We start from the raw sequence: 21,685 nt of genomic DNA on the forward strand, positions 1-21,685 counted from the left end.
GGTGGGCCCTTAGAGGGCCACATATTGGTGCAGGGTCATCCAGGCAGGGACAGGGACAGCAGTGAGGAGCCCAGCTGAAAGGGGAAAGGAAGATAAGAGGAAAAGTCACACGGGGAATCGCTGCTGGAGGTCACGGTGGTATTTGAATGTCAGTTTGGGCAGCTTGGGCAGCACTGGGCAGGTGCTGGGGGTTGAATCACAGAAATGACATGAGAGAACCAGATATCCTAAGGGCCAGTACAGGCAGCATCTGTTCTAGTCACACAGCCAGCAGTGGCAGAGTGGGGGATGACCTAGTGGCCTCCCAGGAACAGACCCCAGGTTCACCTGATGGCCACAATGGAACGGAGCCTGAATGACGGGGCAGGTGAGCGAGCAACACCATCACACTGCAGGACAGTGCACCTGCAGGAGGCAGGCAGTGGCAGGGGGCAGGAAGGCACCCCATGAGGGGGCTATTTCTCCTGCATGTCACGGCACAGCCACAGCCAGAGCTTCTTTAGGGCGGGCAGCCACTGGGCAGGCACCATGGCAGGCTAGCAGCCAGCCTCAGGCATGGAGCTCTGCAGCTGGCACTGCCTCTGCAACCCACCTTGTAGCAAGCCTCCATGCCTGTCCTCTACCCAGCTCCTTCCTGCCTATCTTCCCGTTCTTCCTCTGCCCCCACTTAACAGATTGCGGCAGCAAGATGGCACAAATTTATGGCTCAACTCACCAAAAATAACAAGAGATCTATCAGAGGCAGTTTGCGTGAAATTAACAGACGCCCAGACCCTCTTGTCAAGTGCACTCAGCTCTGAGGCAGGCCCAGACACCCTGCTCGGTCACTGTCCACCAGTCCCCTGCCTCTCTGCTCTTCTGGTAGTAACCCAGACTGCCTTACTCGACCTCATCCCCAAGAAGATGGACGCCACTGCCTTGCCTCACCCAGCGCCTGGCATGGGGGTCTCTCCCCATTCACCACCATCCCATGCTCCCACTCTGTCAGGGAGCTTCAAGTGCAGCCCACTCTCCAGCAGCCCCAAAGGTTGGGCAAAGATGGTATGGCCACCAGGCACAGACAATGCCAGGGGTCCTCAGCCACACCCGGGCACGTAGAGCAAACAGCTGTGCACCTGGCATCTCTTATACCAGCAAAGTTGGGCAAAAGGGAGGAGGTGGCGAAGCAGAAGAGCCTCTGCCTATGGAGGAGAGAAAGGGGATATGCCAGTACACAGGCACCAGAGAGTGCCATGTGAGCCCACTTATAACAGCTGACGCCACATCGCCTTTGCCAACCCCCCACGGGGCCTGCCCTGCATAGTAAGTGCACAGAGCTAGGTTGAGGAGCACAGGAGTGAGAGCAGAGGTCATGCTAGGGACAGCTGGGAGCTCCAGCCCCAGGTCTCATGCCTGGGTACCAGCAAGGTATCCTACCTCAGGATCAAGAGACCCCTGCAGAGGTTCTAAGGACAGTACCCTTCCTGTCCTCAGCCCCCTCCAACCTCCAAGGATCCCCAGCAGCTACCAACCAACTCTTGCTTCCGGCTTCCACCAAGCCCAGCTGGCCGCTGCTGGCTCTGTGCTCCACATGGCAGCCTGCCCAGATGGTACCCGCCCATGAGGGCAGAGCCTTACTCCATCCCCTGCAGACCACTGGGCCGACAGACCTCAGAGAAAACCAGACAAAAGAACCTGCCCACAGCTGAGCAGGATGGGGGAGGCCCCTGCAGAGTGACAGGCAGCAGTGGCCATGCAGGAAGAACCATAAACCTCCTGATATACGCCCGGCACTCTCCACTGATGTTCGACAAAGAAGCGAAATCCAATTTCTTCCTGCAGGCACTAAATCCCAGGCCAGCCTCCAGGGCCTGTAACCTGCCCACGGCCTGGCTGTCACTCCGACAGCTTCATCGACCACTGGTAGAGGCCAAGATGGCCTGGGAGAGAGGCCATGCAAGGCCACTAGGCACTCACTGTGGATGGGCACCATGCCAGGTGTCTCACAGGAGGGTCCCCCTCCAGAGCCCTAGAAGAGGTTACTGTCCATGGTAGCTGTCACTTGCAATTGGTTCAGAGACAGTTCCCAGGCACACATGGACACACATATATGCAAAGACAGGTAGCTACTCAAGGTAGTAAAGACAAGGTAGCCCCAAGCCCAGGGTTGGAGACAGGTCCTATCCTCCAATATGCTCAACCACCCACAGACCAGTCCCTGCCACCTTGGAATACACTCAGTGAGATCCTGTTGAAACTAGGCAAGTTCCTGACTCCCCACCCAGAAATGATGAGGCCCAGAAAGGGACAGAGGCCTCGCAACTAGGAGCAGAGCTGGGGACCAGAACCAGCAGCTCCCACCACCACGGCCTCGGCCTCCACTGTTTAACTGCAGCCCAGCACCCAGTCCACAGCAGGCATGTGGACCCAACCAAAGGCTTGGGGCCTTGACACTGCAGGAGGCGGGGTCGATGAATGCAGCCAAGGGGGGCTGGGGTGGGAGCGGAGCAGGCAGGACTGGAGGACTCGCAGAGCTTTTTGCCCAGTCAGCAGGAAGCTCTAGCAGCTGGCGAACTCGGTCCCAGAAGACACAGGCCCAGAGGGGGGAGCGGGGAACGCTGGGAGCCCAGCCAGCACAGCCCTGGAGGGCGGCCTTGGAGCTCTTGCACACTCGGCTTTGCCTCCCTCTGACCCTGGGGCCACTGCCAAAATCCCTGACCCGAGTGGGAAGGAACATAGCCCTGCTCACTGCTTCCCTCCGGTCTCCGGCAAACTTGTCAGTATACAGTGCCAGGCCCTGCCACGATAACCCTGGCTTCAGCCTGTCGCTGCTTCCACTGCCTGGAAGGCCCTCACCATTCACTCCTTTGGCTCGCTCACTTCTGCCTGTCCTTCAGGTCCCTTGCTCTGACATCACTTCCTTCTAGGAGCCACTCTGGCTGTGGTCAAAGGGAATGGGTCCTCTCCCTGAGTTGGCACGTCATTCTACACCTCCTCATCTGGGTGACCCCATCCAACCACCCAGTCTGCAAACTCCCCTGGAGAGGGCAATCTCACCCCAACACAACTCAATGACCCCAACATCTGGAGAAGGCCAAGCACAGAGGTGGCAGCACCAAAAGTCCCCAGCCACCACGACCCCCTCCCTCCCCCACCTCCAGGCCCAGCTGGGTCCTGGTCAGACTCACCGTATCTCATCTCGGTGGTGAACAGGTCATTACTGCTCCCAGAGTGCAGATCAGCCTCAGCAGGCGGGGCAGGGCCCCCGGGCACCAGGGCATTGGACAGGGTGTAGGTGGCAGGAGGACCCGGCAGTGTGGTGGTAGTGGTGGTGCTGCCGCTGCCACTGCTGGAGCCAACCCCTGCCTCCCCAGGACAGCTGCAGCCTGGCTGGGCAAAGCCACAGGCCCTGCCAGCTGCCCGGCCGCACTCCTCGCTCCAGCGGCAGAGCACGCCGCAGGTAAACTGGCTGGAGTTGTTGTTGTTGATGAGCAAGACCTCCACAAAGCGGAAGGCCAGGGCGGCGGGTGCCAGCAGGCGTGGGGCCTCAGAGGGCTCTGCTGACAGGCACAACTGTACAAAGTTCTTGTCGAAGTGCAGAAAGGTAAAGGGGCCCGAGCCGCCACACAGCTCCAACCCCGCAGCCTCCTCGTCCGCTGCTGCTGCTGCTGCCGCCACCGCCTCCTCCTCTGGCCGCCCCACCTCTGACTCTTCCTGGGCCACCGCCTGCTCAGAGCTGGGTCGCAGGCAGGTGAAGTTGACCAGGTAGTGGTCCAGGGGCAGCAGGCGGGGGGCGAAGTGGGTGCACACCTGCTCCTGGCGGTTGAAGCGCAGGTAGAGGGAGTACTTGGTAGGGTCGGGGTTCTCCAGGGTCCAGGAGCAGCCCGAGGCGATGGTAGGAAAGAGGTCCTGCAGCGAGAAGGCCCCGTAGAGCACTCCCGAGGCCAGGGCAGAGCAGGCGCTGGGGGCGGGGTCGAAGGCAGCGGCCAGGCGCAGGGACAGAATCACAGACAGTAAGAGGGGACAGGCTGGGGTCATCCTATGTCCCTTGCCCTGTGGAGAGAGACAGAAGTCACGGCCAGCACAGGTAGCAGCAGGTGCTGCCCAACACAGACCTTAGCCTGACGGCTAAGAACATCTTCTTGTCTGCCACCCAGGCCCACCTGTGGGGTCTCAGACCTCTCAGAGCCTCACTTGCTCTCTCTGTAAAACAGAGCAAGCAGAGGATAGAAGGAGCTGGAATGAGGGCACAGGAAGGCACTGGGAATGCAGAAAGCCCATCAGGAATGTCCGCTCTTATCTTAGCCCATCAGTCTATCACACATTCAAATCCAGCCCCGGCCCCGCCACCTGGCTTTATTCCCTACCGGGGCTGCTCTCGTCCCAGTGTGTGACATTAGCTGTGAGGCGTGGCACGTGCCAAGCCCACGGTAATGGTCCAAGCAAGTAGGTTGGACGACAATCAGGGTTAGGCTGGAGTGATGTCATGCTCACTCACTGCACTGAGTAGGCAAGAAAGTGGTGGAGCCACAGCCCTGGGCTGTACCGATGGCAGAACCCTGTGGGCGGTATGCTGAACCTGCCTGGACCAAGACCAAGAAGCACAAGACAAGCTGTGCCAGGCTCGAGCCCCTGGGCAGCCAGTCACCGACTTTCCCTCTTCCCCCTGTGTGGCTTCATCCTGCAAGGTCTGGCTCAGGGCCTTCCAAGCCAGGGGAAGCCACTGGCCTATTGTGACCTTTGCCCTTTGTTAATTCCCCAGGGCTCAATCTTGGGAGTGGGTTTTCAAGGCTCCTAAGAGTGGGCACAGGAGTTGGTTGACTTCTGCCTTCCCTTCAAAAGTGACACTAAGCTGGGCTCCCAGCACGTGCCCATGCACTCCAAGTCGGGGAGGACAGCTAGGCCCTGTGCCCCACCCTGACTTACAGAGCAGTCAGGCCCAAGTGAAGTGGGCTGGGGAGGGGAGAGCGACATGGGTATCCCCACCCTCCAGGCCAGGGGGATGCCGTTGCTTACAGCAGACAACCTCCATTCCAACTCTTTAGGTAAGGGAGCCTGGCCCAGGGTCAGCCCCATGTCCAGTCCTAAGCCTGAAGGGACCCACATGGCCTCGTCTTCCTCCTCCCTCTACTGCACAAGCTCACAGCACTGGCTGGCCCTTAATGCCCAGCTGTTCAGGGACAACAGAACAGACCTCAACACCAGTTCAGGATCACAGGAGAGAAACCCGCTGGGACTGCCCTCTCGCCCACCTGGTCCAGGGTTTTCTCTCCTCCCTCCCTTCGCTAATCACTCGGGATTCAGGCCAGATGGGCAAGCTACTAGCTCTGGGAACAGAATCACAAGCATAGGGGAATTCACAGGTGTGGCTCATTTTTCCCAAGACACAGCTGCTCCCTGGGGACAGATTTCCCCCTTGGCTACTCAGGAATCTCAACAGTGGAGAGGAAGAAGGAGAGGACTGGGATCCCCACGTCCCAGTCCCTGGGCTGCAGCCACGGGACTCCCCAAGCCCTGGAACCCACATTCCCACACCCTGGGCGGCTGAGCCAGGCCAAAGCCGCAGGTGCAAGCAAGCGCCTGGCTTCCCAGCGACACATGCAATGGGGCAGATGATAAGGAAGGGAAGTAAGCTTAAGGCATGCCATTCAACCACTCAGCCACCCTCCCCTCCTCCAGAGGCCCCCTGGAGTTACTCAGCAAGGCTGCATTATGCGCCCCCTTCCTCAGCATTTCCCACCCCACATCACGTCTGTCCCACACTGCTCAGCTTGCCCAGCCTGCTACAGCAGCAGCAGTGAGCAAAGCCAGTGGCTGATGATGAGTGACATCCAATCCCCCCCAGCTGCCCCCAATTATTTTTAAGCAGGCTGCCAAAATTCAGGCCATGGCTGCGGCTCACATCGGGGAGGGGGACTCATTATAACTGGTCTCCCCTTCCCGACTCAGAGCAGAGAACTGCCCTCCCTGACACACACTCACTCTAAGCTATGTACGCCTGAACATCCTGGTGGCCCAAAGACCACCACACCCAAAAGTAGGCATGCGCACAAAGATGTTTACACACGTCCCACATATAGATACCCATGTGCACAGATGGGTGCAGACCACAGGCACGTGACCTCACATGCCCCCGGTGTCTGCACGTCCATGCACACAGGGCTAGAGTCCTGCACACAGATTCCTGAGTGTGAACAAACACGCCTGACCCTCTGAGGCTCAGCACATGACAGCCACCTGTCAGGTGTAATGTGCCCTGCTTGCTCCCTCCTCCACACCCCACCAAGAGGCCCCAATTCCCTGGCTCCTGCAGAACTGAGTCACCCGTAAACCCTGGCCAAGCCCAGGCCCAAGCGCCCTTGGCCAGCCAGCCTCTACCATGCCCCTTCCCTTCTACTCCGGAATTTCCCTCTGAGGACAGTGCCCCTCACAGTTCTGTCACTCAAGGCTCCCTTTTCTTGCACCCATCCACAAAGACCCAAGCAGAGTCTGAACGATCATTCCAAGTCCTCCTGGGTGCATGTGGCCAGTGCCTGTGCCCCTCAGGAAACTGACCCAGAACCTCACTCCCAGCCTCGACCTGGAAAGGCTAACGTGGATGGGGCACCTGCCTCCTAGGTGGCCCATGCGCAACAGCCACAATTAGCCTTCCTGTGCCTCAGTTTCCCTCTCTGAGTCTCCATCCTGCCCTGGGGACTGCTCATTGCTCCTGTGGACACGGAGTGCACTCACTGAGGGTATGTGAGGCCAGAGCCTGTTACACGTGGTCCTGCCCCCGCCCCTCTTCTCTCGTCTCAGACCCTCACCAACACCCCCTCTTGCCTGCTGAGGTCCTCCATGCCTCTGCCTCGGGGAAGTCCCTCTGGGTTAAGCTTCTAAAGGGGCTCGGAAGCTTCAAGCCCACTTGAGACCACAGACTCCTCTATGCACAAGAACCAGAGACAGACAGAGGGCTGCAGCCACAGCAGGCTGATGGGGTCAAGAGGCCAGGCTGTCTCAGGACCTCTCTTCCCTTGGCTCACTGCCCCCAGCATGGATGGAGAAAGGCCTGACCTTGGCCTTGACACACAGCATCACTCACTGAGCACTGCTGTGTGCCATACACTCCACAGCAGCTAATCTCATTCTCTTAACCATCATGTGAAGCAAGGACCCCCACCCACCCACCCATTCTACAGAGGGTCAACTGAGGCATGGAAGGGTTGCATGGCTTGCTCAGTCTGTCGCTGACCACTCCAATCACGCTCACTCCGGGACCCCTTCCCCTCAGACATCACAGGTCTGGGCAGCCTCTGGGCTGCCCATCTGCACCAAAAGAGGAAAAAAAAAAAAAAAAAAGGAAATCAAAGGCTTTCTGAGGGAGGACCCAGCCAAAGCTGGGGGCCTGTGGGAGCACCTCAGAGCCAGGGCCAGATCTCCCGGGTTGACTGCCATCGGTGGTCAGGCCAGCGGTGAGCAGGGACGCAGGGAGCCCAGGCTGCGGGCGGGGGAGGGGCGGTGGGGGAGGGGCGCGGCGACGCGCACATCCGTCGCGTTTATCCACCTGGCAGCTCCAATTCGCCGGCCCGTCACTCACCCTCCGCCTCCTGGGCGCCTGCTGCCGGGCTGAGCCTAGGCCGCCACGCAGGCCCGGACCCCCACGTGGGGCCTCCACGGATTATCGGGCGGTGCACCGATGGAGGAGGAGAACCTTCGCGGACCCCTCTTTCCGGAGCTCGAGCACCCGAGGAGTGTATGCGCTTCCATCGTGTGGGCAAGGGTGGGGGGGCTGGTGGGCGGGGCCGCTGGGAGGGAGCGACCCACTCTGGGGTCCTCCGTCGCTACATGGGCAACTCGGGGGGCTTCTAGCACCCCCCCAAGATGAGAAAGGGGCGGGTAGAAGCGAGAGGGGGCTGAGGGGCAGCCCCCGGCCGCTGGGGGTGGAGCAGTGCGGCCAACAGGGGAGGGGGCGGTGACTCAGCCACCCTCCGCCTGCCTCCCCGGAACTTTGCCGCAGCTGGAGCCGTTGCTACAGGAACCTCATGCTTTTGTTCCTCCGTGTCAGGGCCGTCCGGGGGCATGCGGGTGGCTGGGAGCCTGCCACACCACCGTGAGACCTAGGTCCGACCACACTGCCCGTCAAGGGTTCGAGCCCCATCCCTCCCCATCACCACACCGGCCAGGCTCTGGGGCAAGGTTGCCACCTACCTCTGCCTTGGAACCCAACCTGCCCTACAAAAGTCCTGATACCATCCAACCTTCTAGAAGGGGCTTCTCTGGGCCTCAAGGGACCGATTTCCAGGACCCCCTAACAGGCCACCTACCTTTAGGGGTCTCTGACTTGGGTTTCTTCTCTGTACTAATCCTTCCTCCCCAGCCCCTACACTTAAACCAAGACCTGGGACGGGACCTTGTCCCACCGGTCACTGATACCCCCTGGCCAGACCTGCTCCCACAGCTGCTGGAGGACCCTTGGGAGGTTGGGGGACTAAGCCATCCTGAAGGACTGAAGGGGGGGGGTTGAAGCAAACCCCCCCAGAACATGTTTCTCCTTTCTGTTCTGGGATGAAGTGTGGATGGAGAAGGGCCTGACCTTGGCTTTGACGAGCGGCAGCCGACACAGCATCACTGAGCGCTGCTGGGTGCCAGACGCTCCACACCAGCTAACTTCATTTTCCTAACAACCACGGGAGGCAAGGAGCCCCCCTGTGCCCATCCTACAGATGGTCAGCTGAGGCTTGGAAGGGTTACATGGCTTGCCCAGTCCACAGAGCTCAGGCACCTGCCCCAAAGCGGGGTTTCTAGTGGCCAGCTACATTGCTTAGAAGGTGGAGGGGAGGGTTAGAGGCCAGCTGGATCTCCCTTTGTGTGACAGAGATGTAACCCACAAACACATCACACAAGAGCAATGGGGGAGGGGTGTGCCAGGGGAGGAAGCGAAGGGGGGAAGAGATCTCTTCTGACAATCTTGGTGGATGAGACACCCCCCCACACCCCTCCTGACCACCATCATCGAGGTGACATGCAGAGTGCCCACAGGGGACAGTGTCCCAGGAGGTGGTTACCCCATCCCAGGCTCTGCAAGAGATAGAACTCACCTGGACCCCTACCCTGCTTCGTGGGAAATACCAAGGGGTAGACAGACAGGGGTCCCCTGGGGACACCTGCCTCTGCCTCGAAGAGTCCAAGCAGACTCAGCTGATGCCAGAGGCCAGTGCTGCTGGTCTGTGCCTCACGTCTTCCAGGGCGGGGGTGTCGGGACTTGCTGCTGGGATGACCCCCCCCCCCAGCCGCCCCTCAGAGCATATGGCCTGCCGATCAGGAGTGTCTGGGCACACCTAGCAAGACGGTACCCGTGCTCACCCACCAATCTCCTCTCTCCAGGGACTCCCCAGCGCTCCAGCGCCAATCCTCCAGCTACCGCTCAGGCTCGGGCTGCGGAAACCCGGGGCTGCCGGCGGGAGAAGGGGCGGCGGGTCCCAGACTGCGGCCAGGGGGCGCCAGAGAACGCCCAGGGACCAGGCTGGCAGCTGGCGAGGCGGGCAGGCGGGTGGCATCTCGCGGCCCGGGCACCCCTCCCCCCCACCACGACCGCGGGCAACCGACCCGTCGCCCGCTCCTCACTGGCCGCGGCGCGAAGGACTTCCCGCGGCTGTACCCTCGGACCGACCGACTGCAAGAGTAGCCGCCAACTTCACAGCCTACGACGCCCCAAATCATGCTGGCCCCCAGGGCTGCGGGGAGGGTGCGTATGGAGTCTGGTTCCATGCCCCGGGTGGGTGGGAGGAGAGGGGTGGGGGATGGACACGGAGTCCCTGGCCTGAGAAGGACCCAGGAAGTCAAGGGATGCGGGTCCAGCCGAGATTGGAGCTAGAGGGGAGGGGGCTTGGAGCAGACACGGGGGACGCGGCCCCAATTCTAGGCTGGGGGAGGGGTCTTGCAGCAGAGATGGGCGAGGGAAGGCGGGACTCTGGGCAGATATGGGGGAGGGGGCACTCGGGACAGAAATAGAGGGGAGGCTGGTGCGGGGGTGCTCAATAACTCTGGCTAAGGGGACAACAACGACTCCGGGCAGAGACCAAGTCGGGGAGAGGAGCGGGGCCCGGCATCCGGAGTAGGAGAGATGGGGGCTACAGGGGGTGCACAGCAGAGCCGCAGGTTGGAGAGAAAGGCTCTCCTCAAGGGTGGGAACGGGGAACGCATCGCAGGAATCCAGGGCGAGTTACGGGAGGACTTGAGACGGCGGTGGGTGCACGGCCTGGGTTAGGATTCCGGGGGGAGGGAGGTTTAGCAAGCTGGGTGAAGGGGGTCGGCCCAGGCATGGGGGAGGGGTGGGAAACAGGCTCGTCAGTGTCGAAAATGGCCTCATCTCTCCCCCCTTTCCCGCCCCAGGTTTGGGAGTTCCCTAAAGGATGGGGGCCGGTTGAGCGCTAGCTACACGGAGACTCAGTTCAGGCCGGGGGAGAATTCAGCAGAGAATTCAGCTGGGGGAGCGCCCCAAGTCCCGGCCGGTGCGGAAACTCAGGACGGCGGCGGGAGGACTCAGTGGCGGGGGAGCTGGCTCGGGGCTTGGGGCCCGAGCACTCACCTGGGCGCCGTCAGCAGCAGGAGCGGGGGCCGGCGCTGGCGGGGGCGGCCACGGGGCGCAAGTTTGCCATCCCTAAGGCGGGGGCCGGGCCGGGCGCTGGGCAGCTCGCTGCAGCCGCGCGCAGGGCCGGGGGCTCCCGCCCCGCCGAGCGAAGGGTGCAGAGAAGACGCCGCGGAGCGCGGAGCAGCGCGGGGCCGGGCGGGCGCCGGGCCGGGCCGGGCGCGGGCTCCTGCCGCCGCCGCTGCCACCACCGCCGCCGCCGCCTCCTCCTCGCCGCGCCGCCTCCCGCTCCCCCTCCCCGAGCGCCGCCCGCGCCGCGCGCCGCCTCCTATTCGCGGGCGGTGGCCGCAGCCCCTGGCTGTAAGCGCCGGTGCCGCATCCTCCTCGCTGTCCGAGCGCCGCCGCCGCCTCCACCGCGGCCGCCCCGGGCTCCTCCGGCCGCTCCGGCCGCTGCCCGCAGCGCGCGCCGGGCCGAGTGACGGCCGAGGCGGGACGCGGCGCCTGCGCGGGCCGGGCCCGGGAGGGGGCGCGCGCCAGGCCGGGCGCGGGGAGCCGCGGGAGAAGGGGCGGGGGGCGGGGGCGACGCGCGCCGCCTCCTGTTAAAGGGGGAGCAGCGCCAGCCGAGCCGATCTCGCCCTCCCCCCCGCCCCACTCCTCCTCCCAGCCCTGGGCCCCAGGTAAGCCCCCGCCCCGCCCGCCGCGGCCTCCTGGACCGCAGAATGAGGCGATCCGCGACGCTTCCCCCCCCCCACCCCGCCTCTCCAGCCACACTCCGGGCCCGGAGGCAACGCGCGCGCAACCAGGGTCTCCCGCTCCCCGCCCCCCAGTCCCTCCGGAGACGGAAGCGTTTGCCCCCTCGTTTGCATTGCATATCGCGTGTCGCTGTGGATGCAGGTGCCATTCGTGGGCTCTGAACTTTGCATATGCATACAGGTGCCCTAAGCGTGCCCTGCAGTGCTGCCCGGTTCCCGTACATGAAGAACTACATGCGTTCATAGAAAATTAGCATGTGCCCAGGTCCTGGATGCCTGTGTGCTCATTCCGGTGCTTAGAGATGCTACATGTGTCCCAGCTTACAGGTGCCACACGTGCTGCCGGGAGCTGCTATGTGGGAGCCATGTATGTACACTGCAGTGTGGCATGTTTGGTGCATTCTCTGCAATGTTGCATGTCCCTAGGCACGGGGATGCTACACGTGTGCATGTGTTACATGTATTCCCTGAGTCCCTCTCTAGTCCCACTAGTGCCTTTCCCCGTGCCAGGGGCGCCCCCATGTTGCATCTGTTTGTGTGGAAGCAGCGGAGATGTAGAGACCCACCCCTTCCCCATGCTGGCACTGTGCCCAGGAGCAGTAGGGTGGAGCCTGCGCCTACAGGGTTAGGGTGGTGCCCAGGGAGATGCCCATGGCTCAGAGCCCCTGGTCGGGCGGTTTGTGGCCTGGGCATGCTGCCACCAGCAAGGTGGACAGGCTGGGGACACGCCGCTGTTGCAGCCAAGACAAGTAGATTGGCTAATCGGCCGACTGTGGACCGAGAAGGAGCCGGCAGGGGGCAGCTTTGCCAAGAGGGTGGGATGGGTTCAAGACGGGACTTTCTGAAGGTGCTGTAGCCAGGAGGCTGCCCAACCTGCCACCCAATCCCGGAGAGCCCTAGAGACGGGGCTGGGAGGGGCCGATGAAGCAGAGTCCACCTGTCTCCAGGAGCAGCAGCCAGTGGAGACCAAGAGCCCTACTCCGTGTGCCCTCCCCCGGGCCTCCCCCCAGCAGTGGCGGTGACATTTGTTGTGAGTGATTGTGAGAGATTATCGACTTTAATGGAAGGAGGTAATAAGGGGCAATGAAAGAATCTCACCCGTCGCCTCAAGGGATTTATGAGGCTGTATGAGGCAGGGAGGAGGGATGGGCAACACCTCTCCGCCTCCCCCACAGGGCCTCTGGCCTCCTGGATTCCTGCCAGGCACCCTCTAGCACGCGAGTATCTTGGAGATCTCTGAGTTTGGGGATTCCTGGGTTCCTGCTGGGCACCCTCCTGCACACCCTCGCTTCTCAGAGTTAGCAGGTTCAGGCTTTGCCATCTGCAGAGGGTGCAAAACCACCCTGGACACTGGGAGAACCCACGACCAAGAGGAGTACCCCAAAGTGGGCACAGAGGCTGGGATGTGGCCTGCCCACCAGGATGGGGCCCTCAGACTCCTTTAGTATACCTTCACACACACAATCCCTCCCTCCCTCCGTTGCTTCAGCCCCTTCCCCCCTCCAGGGAGCCTGCCTGCCTCTTGATGAATATTCATGATCATTAGCATACTAGAGACCCAGAGCCCATAGAAAGGCAGGCAGGTCTCCTGCAGATGTGATGCAGCTGGATCCCTTAGGCCTTTTTCCCCTTCCTCCCCCACCCGCTCCCCATGGCAGGAGCCAGCTGGGTGAGGGGGTGCGATAGCAGGGGCTGGCTCCAGAGACACAGCAGTTTTTTTGTCTGTCCCTCTGTTCTTCGGTGGCCCTTGGAGTTCTCAGCCCAGTACACTCAGCCACAGAAATGTGCATCCTGGGAAAGACAGGTGTCAGATAGTTTGAGAGACAGGCAGAGTTGATATCCCAGCCCCCCCTGGGGGGTGCGGAATTCTAGAGACATGGGAGTGGGGGCTCACCGAGGCTGCCAGAGCTAGGGGAGGAGAGCTGGAGCTCCCAGGGTTCCTGTGGAAGGAGGCCAGATCGTGGCCCACCTTGTGGAAGGCTCCCCGCCACATCAGGGCTTCTGTGCCTCCTTTCCCAGGAGCCCCTGCCCTTCCAGACTCACTCCGGTGCTAATGTCGCCCGGGAGGACTTGGAGTAATTACAAATCGTTTCCATATTCAAATCCAGCTGGTTGAAGAAAAATTACTTCTGCTTTGAAAGGCCCAGGCGGGGGTGGGAAGAACCAGTCTTAGCCCCAGGAGGGACCTCCAGGGAACCTGGGACAGAGCCAGGGCATGGGCAGGGCTAGCAGCCAGCCACACAGCATCAAAGGCAGGAGCCACCCCCTCGGCACGGCACGGCACGGCACGGCACTCCTCTCTCCCTGGACAGAAGACAAGGACTCCAACCCATCCACCCCATTATGGAGTGGAGGAGCCCCTCCCAGCAAGAAACTGGATGCAAGCCCTCTGCCTTATTCTTTCCCTAGCACCCCCCAATGGGGAAGGGTGACCTTGGGAAGGCCTCTTCTGCCTCTTGGACCTCCGTTTCCTAATCGGGGATGTGGCATTGGTGGCTGGGCTCCCGTGGGAAAGAAGGTGTGGATTAGCCAGGGCCCTGCCCCCAAATGGGACCTTCTAAATATGATTTTATGGCTGCTTAATGAATACTGTTGTTAGCAATAACCAGCCCTGACGGCCTGGTCGGGAGGAGGCACAGCCCACGAACGAGGCCACAGAGGGGCAGCCCAGTAGGGGATGGTGGGTGGAAGACTGAGAGCTCCTATGGCCTCTGCTGCGTGGCCGCAGCTGCGTGGCCACAGCCTCCCGCTGGGCCAGCCGCTGCCATGCTTCATTGCCCTTTAAACAGATGAGAAAATGTTCGTCTTCCCTTCCCAATGATTTATTTGGCCCAGAGCCTAGGCAGTTTGTCTTCCAGCCGGTGGGATTTAGGGTGCCCCTCATCCCTGGCTACCATTGCCACTTTGCCAGCACCTACATCCACTTGTGGCTCTAGGCACCAAGGTCTCTTTGCAGATACCTGTCAGGTGCTTCTAATGCATCCAAGATACCCCACTCCACATGGCGATTTTCTCAGCAGGATCTGCCCAGAGCTCACAAGACCAACCCTTCATGGCTTTGAACAGTATGCATCCTGCAGGACCAACCCACAAAAGATGGGCAGCATTCTCCAACAATAGGCAATCCCTGCAGAAGGGTCTTGGGTGGTCTTCCCAGGTACATGTCCTACCTGAGGGTGTGTACAGGTGTTTACAAAGCCTGGTATCCAGAGGCGACTTCATTCGGTCATCCACTCATTCAACAGATAAATGTTGAACTTAACTGTGTTGCAGTTCATCAGTTGTTACTATCTCCAAAAGCATCCATTCTCCAAATTCCCCATGCTTCCATGGGAGCCCAGCCACCATGACCATGACTCAGGGCCCATCTTCTCCCTTATTTCTGGGCTCCCATCTCCATATCCCCATTGCCCCTACTCAGTCCAGCCTGCTGGGGTGCACGGACCCTTCATTTATGGAGTGCTCCTCCTTCATCCCCCCCAGCAGCTTCCCACCCCCCCTCAACATGGGACCCTGCCCACCCACCACAGCCTCACCCTTTCTCCAGACTTACTTTGCACTCTCCACCTCCTCCCTACCCCATGCTCGCCTTGCTGTTCTTGGGAAACTCCAAACCCTCCCCACCAGCAAGTCCCAAGCTGACTGCTTCTTACCAGGGAAGTCTCAACTTTGATATCACCTCCTTTACGAGGTCTCCCCTGACTGCTCCATCCCAGGCCCCTACTATATTTCCTTTTGACTACATTTATGACTCTGAAAACAGAGGTTGTTAGTTTATACACACACCACCCATCTCTCTCTGCTCTGATGTGTGAGTTGTATGAAGGCAGACATTTTGCCCATCCATTCATAAATACTACCTCCATGGAAGGATATACCGAGTCCCCTGGCACCTAGCAGCATGACAGGTACAAGGTAGGTTCTTCGTTATCTTAAAAAAATAGATTAGGGCTGAGTCAGTTCAAAGCCAGGAATTCCATCCAGGATCCCACATGGGTAGCAGGAGCCCAAGTGCCTAGGCCATCTTCTGTAGCTTTCCCGGGAAGTTCAGCATGGAGTTGAATTGCAAGCAGAGTAGCTGAGACCCAAACCTACATTTACATGGGCCGTCAGTGCATTACTGCCCCACGATGCTGACCCACAGGTAGGTTCTCAATCCATACTTGTTGCGTGACTGGCTGACAAGAAGCCAACCAGGCACCCTGTCCACATGAGCTTCTCCTTAGCAAATCCAGGTTTCAATTTCCCTTGTGATGCACAAGGAAGAGCCCAGGTTCTGGGGTCCCCGGGCCTGGGAGGCTGCCCCTCTCCTCACTAGTCGTGCCACCCAGGGCAGGGCCTCTGTGCTGTCTGAGCCTCAGTGTTCTGTGAGATGGGGACAATGGCCCCACATTGCAGCACTGATGTGGGTCATGTGGGACGATGAAGGGGATGTCCTCCCACAGGGCCGTGGCCAGAGAGGGTCACTTCCGTGGAGGTGAGCTGCTCTGGAGCTGGCTCGAGGCCAGGGGCTGTGCTGGGTGCTGGGGCCTTGGCCTGGATGCCAGCTCACAGCCACAAGAGGAGCCCAGCTACCACGAGCCACGTTCCTGCCCGTGAGGTCCTGCCTGGGAGCACGGGGATCCCTGAAACCAGCCCCGCCTTCCCGGCAGCCTGCCTCTCCTTACTTGAGAGCCCCCATTCCCTGTTTTCTTGCCTGCATGTACAGGTAAACACATCCCTGTGCACACATTGCATTGGGGTTCACATATAACACACTGACAGGCACACATGTGCACAAACATACACACGTTTTTCTGTTCCAATGGGGACTTGACTGGTTTGTTTCTCATTCTTCTCTCCTGCTCTAAGCTGAAGTTAGACACATTCCCTCCCCTGAAGCAAGCCACGACTGACTGTCCTTTGTAAGTTCTTCCTGAGGTCTAATCCCATCCTCTCCTGCTACAGGCCCTAAGGACAGAGAGCCCTGGCAGTGAGTCCAGAGGGTCGGAGATGACAGCACCATGCCCTGTATCCAAACCCTGCAGCTGAGGTGCCAGAGCAAACTTCCTAACGGGGAGAGGTGGAGAACTCAGCAGGCAGCCAGGAACTGGAGCACTCTTCAGCAGGTATGGGACACACTGGCTGGCGGGGACTGGGATACCCCAGGTCCTCTCACTCCTAGGCTCTGTGCCACCTGGGTCCTGCAGAGCAGGGCTTGTGCCAAGCAGCACACAAAGAGATTCATAGCAGGGGTGGGGTGCCCTGGGCCCAGCCCGTCCATGAAAACAACCCCACCATCCGCTGTACGCCCAACATGGGGCCAGCTGCTTCTCACTTAGTAAGTTAGTCCCCGAACAGCCCTGAAATTGTCATGGGGGGGGGGGCGGCAGATTTAGAGAGAGGCCGAGATAGGATAGAAGCTGTGGCCTCATTTCATTTGCTCCAGACCCTGCCTTAGTCTTTGCTTCCTCCTCCTCATCATCACCACCACACTACAGAGGGCAGCATGAGCACCTACTAGGCAAAAAAAAAAGTATTTTGGGGTTTTGCTCCCCCGCAAGAAGCAGCTAAGGCTGGAAACACAGCTCTGGAGGAAGGAATCGGAATAGAGGAGCAATGCACAGGACCAATGACCCTCCATGCCTCGCTGGCAGGTGCAAGTGCACACCTTCCCCTCGCTTGAATACACAGGACCTCAGGCAAGCTGTAAAGCCAGCACTGCTGCATGTGGAAGGAGGAAGGGCTTGCGATCTCCCCCACCCACCCTGGCACAGTTCTGACCTGGGGTACACCCAGGGCATCGGGCCTGTGGATGGGTGGGTGGGGGAAGGCTCCCATAAGGTGTGGATGATGGAGAGAGCCCCCCTGCTGCAAGTGCCTTGCAGAGCAAGTGTTCTGCGTGTCAGAGTGGGAGTAAGTGGGGCTGAGCCCGGGTACACGTGTGGGCGGCGGCGTGCGTCAGTGTGTAGGGGGGGAGTCTGTGTAGACGTGGTGTGCCTGTGCGCAGTTTTGCTGTGTGTCTGCCTGGGCCTTGGGCGGCAGGAGCCTGGAGCTGGCTCTGGGCTGTCTCCTGAGTGTGTGCTGGTGTCTTTGCCTGCAGGGCATGGGGCGTCTCAGTGCTTTGCTTTTCTATGTTGTGGATGTGCAGCCGCGCGGAATGCACACACGTGTGACGCTTGGGGCATCCTCAGTGCCTGGGTGACTGTGAGGTGTGTGGACAGGGTGGTGCTTGTGTCATAGAAGAGTGTGTGTAGCCAGTGCAGTGTCTCCCTGTGTTAACTGTGGCTTATGCCTCTGTGAATGTGGATGTGTGTTGATGGAGAGGTGTGCGTATGCCTTCTATTGTGTGCGGGCACAGGCAGTGGGATGACCATGTCTTATGTAAATAGTTGGCATGCACATGTGCATCTGTGGTGTGTGCCAGAGGGTGCTGGCAGGCCCTCAATTTCCAATAGGTTCTTATGTGACCCTGCTTGGCAGGTGTGGGGTTGGGCATGGGTGTGGGACAGCCTGTGGCACTGGGATTGGTCTTTAGGGATTCTGGGGATTCATCCTTCAAAGCAAGGTCTCTCGAGCTCCCAGGCTGTGGCCTTGGCAATGACCTCCCTTTCTAACCAGGTTGGCTGGTTCTGGGCCTGGCTTCCTGCTGGTCTCCTTCCTGTGAAAGCCTGGAGATTAACCAGAGCCAACCAAGTCAAGGTCACAAAGCAGGAAAAGACCAGGGGATCGTTCTGCTCTGGTCGCTGAGGCTGGCACACTGCACACAGGGATGCCCCGCAGGAGTCTCCTCTGAAATGAATTTTAATTTCCGTTGGGGGCAGACAGGTGTCAAGGGAAGAGCCCTGAGCTGGGCAGCAACCATCCAGCCCACAGGGCCACTGAACCACAAATCACAAAAGAGATCGGATTTGCATTTCAAAGGCATCCATGTGGCTGACACTGTGTCTGCTGTTTGTGTGCCTGTGTGTGAATGTTTTGTGATTTTCCTCTGTGTGCAAGCTCTCACATGGGTTCTGAGTGTATCAGAAGGCTTGAGGGTTCATGGGTCATTGCCACTGTATAAGCATCTCTGAGAGTAGGGCATGTGCCGGTGTGCTTGGAGGCATGTATTTGCCCCTGTGAGTATTTAAGAAGGAGAATGGGCCAGGATTGGGAAGCAGTGGGTTAAGCCCCAGCCTGCCATAGCAGTACTCCCAAGGAGCATTGGGTCAAGTCATGGCTTTCTCTGCTTCTGACCCAGCTCACTGCTAATGTGCCTGGGAAAGCATCAAAAACAGCCCAAGTGGTTGAGTCCTTGTCGTCCATGTGGGAGACTCAGATGGAGCTTTAGGCCCCTAGCTTTGGCCTGGCCCACCCCCAGCCATTGCAGCCATTTGGGGTATGAACCAATAGGTGGAAGATCTCAACTCTCTCTTTAGCTGACTTTCAAATACATCAATAAAAATGTGTGTGTGTGTGTGTGTGTGTGTGTGTGTATAAAGGAGCGAGACTGCCTGAGCGTGTCTGGGTCTTGTGTGTTGTGTTCCAGACCCTGTGCATGTGTGAGAGTGTGTGGGTGTCAATGTGTGTGTGTCTCCACTGTGTTTGCAAGGGTGGGTGTGTCTGTGGGAGAAACGGCTGTCAGGATGAGCGCGTGCGAGCGTGCGGAGCCAGCTGCTGCCCCCGCTGCTGTGCCGCTCTCTGCACACACCACCTTCCACTCACAAGGACCCCCAGGCCCGTTGCCAGCCCTGGACACTCCCTGACCAGGCCCCAGCAGCCGTGCTCGCAGACCCATGCTCGCCGACCCGCAGGCGCACAATGGGCTCTCCGGAGGCAATGGCTGGAGAGGATGGGCTGTTAGCAAGAAGGGCGGAGCAGCTGGATTTCTCACTGACACTCTGCTGAGGGCAAGGGGGCAGCCCATCCATCTTGGGCAATGGGCCAGCCAGGCTGTGAGATCTTCAACGTCTTGTGGAGATTCAAGCAAAAAGCAGCCCAGCCCCACACAGGCACCTGCACGTAGGTGCCCCAATCCAGGCATCCCTCCTGGTCATATCCTGACATAGGCACGAATGTGGAACAGGTCCTGGTCCACACCCAAAAGTACACACACACACACAATTACGCTGTGCTCACCCACTCAGCCAGTTTGGTGTGTAGTCCTTGCCCTCACTTGAACAACCTCCTTGCCTAAATCCAACCAGGATTCAGAAGTTCCATAGAATCAGGGTGACCCTGACTTCCTCAAGTCCCTTCAATTCTGCCTGGGCCCCCATCAGCCTTGGGAATGTAGAAGTGGTTAACCCCACCCTCACCTCCAAGGTCAAGGGCTGGAGTCAGAAAACAAAGACCCCAAATCTGATCATTCCCAATAGATGTAAACCACAGCCAGGGGCAGGCAAGTGCTAGGAGATGCTTCTTCCTGTCTCCCTCAACCCCCTCCTCCCAGGACCTGGCTGGGCACAAAGGTGAGAGCAGGATGCCTAAAGGACAAGAGCAACCAAGGAGGAAGCCGAGATGGGCCTTGCAGGTGCACCCAGAAGTCAATGAGATTCTGAATGCAGCAGAGCACCCTAAAGGGCTGTGGGCAGGAAAGCAGCGCAGCGGTGACTGTCCTAGAGGCAATGGGAGGTGGGTTTCAGAATTCAGGGGTGCAGAAGAGGACTGGCAATGGGCTCATTCATTTGTTCACTGAACAGGCACTGAGTGCTCACTGAAGCGTCTGCCAGCACGGTCAGAGCTGGGGACCCCCGAGGGACTGCCCAGGCAGGTACTCTGCTTCTTGGGCATTTACCTTCCAGGAGGGCCAGATGAAGGCAGGTGGAGCGTAGGCACCTATACAAGCACAGAGGGGCCAGCAAGGGCTGAGGAAGAGCAAGCAAAGGGGGTCGAAGCAGGTGTCTCTGAGGTGACCTCAGAGCGGACACATGGGGGAGGATGCGTGGAGGAAGATCTGTCCAAACAGGGAGGGGCTGGAGAGGGCAAGGCCCCTGGGGGGAGCGTGCCATTTACTCAGAGGGAGAGACCTGGGAAGTCGATGACTTCTATTTTGGATGTGCTGCACTGAGGTGCCTTCAGGACAGCCAGAGCCGGTGACCGGGAGACAGGATTTGGGTAAAGATGAGGATTAAAGAAAACGGCATCCTGGCACCTGATGTGGGAGATGACTGTGAGGAGCAGCTGGCGGGCTCAGAGGAGACTTGGGGACGCTGGGCTGCTGGGGACAGGTGTCAGGAGGGGCTGTAGAACTACAAGGGCATTCCCCAGGAGGGGGGAACGATTCTTGTCCCAGCTGCCCCTCTGGTCCATCCCAGGCTGCCACCTGAGACAGGCTAGACTGCTGACAGGTGCCTCCTGCAGTCCCTGCCTCCCACCACTATCCCTGCTTTTCCACCATTAGTGCTTCATTCCTTTAGCGCAGGACTGGATCCCTAGTCCCTCCCCTCCCCTCGCTGTGACAAACTCCAGAGAGTGAGGAACCTGGATGAGGTCTGGAGGCCCCTTAGACCTGGTTTCCACTGTTTCAGGATCGGAAGGGTAACATTGAAGCAGCGGGGTCTTCCAGCTCACTCAGAATCAGACTCTCGCGAGTTTTTGCTTTATGTTATCAGATGGGTTCTGTGGGAGTGGAAAGGTGTCACTCTGCCCCACACTATCTGCCATTCCAGTAGTACAAACCCCCTCAAGTGGCCAACTTAAATGAGCAAAGCTAAGTCAACTGGCCAGCCAGTATGATTCCTGAACATTTCCCAATCAGTTGGTCTGAGTGACTCCAGCACCTGCTCCAGAGGCTGCCCAGGGAGATAGGGAGAGGTAGGGCCGAGACAAGGATCCATCTGCTGGTGGGGGGGCAGGGAGGAAGAGCCTTCCCAGCCTCATCAGCTTTGGTCTCAACACCAGTGTCATCACGGATTGAGAGAAGCTCTCCGAACAGCCCTCGCTGCCACAGCCACGAGCATCACCAGCCACCCTAGACACTTTATGTCATTGAATGCATTCTCCCAGACCCCTCGGGATGGCCCAGCTCCTGTGACTGGCCACGCCCTCTCCTGTACACTTTACAACCAGTGACATACCACCTGTGAGCTCCCTTCCATGCCACCCTGAGCCACAGCAAGACCATAGTGTAGTCCCTACAGGCAGGAGCCCTGCACATCTGGCCCACCTCTGCCACCAGTTCCCACAAGGTTCTGTCCTTGGTTTTTCCATCTGTGAGATGGGTGGCAACAGCCTGTCCCCAACAGTCCTTTGAGCCATTGAGAAGCCGCAGTTTCTGCTACACCCTGCCTGGGCCCTGCTATAGCTCAGGGTCTCCTCTCCCAAAACCATCTTCCCTGCCTCCCAGACGCACCCTGCTTCAGCAGGCCCCCCACTGCCTCTGGCTCCCCAGGCTCCCAGATAAGGGGCCCAACTAATTACATTA

General features: G+C 59.5%; 2 protein-coding genes across 7 annotated transcripts in view; both read right to left on the reverse strand.

Moving 5' to 3' along the window:
• The window catches only part of ADGRB2 (adhesion G protein-coupled receptor B2), a 33,565-nt gene extending 22,542 nt beyond the window's left edge, over window positions 1–11,023 (reverse strand). For all 6 annotated transcript variants that reach the window (XM_040974108.1, XM_040974107.1, XM_040974105.1 and 3 more), the window contains exons 1-2: window positions 10,547–11,023; window positions 3,168–4,032 (exon numbers count right to left, since the gene is read on the reverse strand). In XM_040974108.1, the coding sequence (XP_040830042.1) occupies window positions 3,168–4,017 (850 nt within the window). In that variant the 5' untranslated portion in view covers window positions 4,018–4,032; window positions 10,547–11,023. The remainder of the gene's footprint in view (window positions 1–3,167; window positions 4,033–10,546) is intronic.
• SPOCD1 (SPOC domain containing 1) overlaps window positions 10,619–21,685 on the reverse strand; it is a 47,797-nt gene continuing 36,730 nt past the window's right edge. The window contains exon 17 of the mRNA XM_040974037.1: window positions 10,619–11,142. Coding sequence (XP_040829971.1) covers window positions 10,619–11,142 — 524 coding nt within the window. The remainder of the gene's footprint in view (window positions 11,143–21,685) is intronic.

Source organism: Ochotona curzoniae, unplaced genomic scaffold, assembly GCF_017591425.1.
Source record: "Ochotona curzoniae isolate NIBS_2020 unplaced genomic scaffold, NIBS_Ocur_1.0 contig_2404, whole genome shotgun sequence".
In the NCBI taxonomy this organism is placed as follows: Eukaryota; Metazoa; Chordata; class Mammalia; order Lagomorpha; family Ochotonidae; genus Ochotona; species Ochotona curzoniae.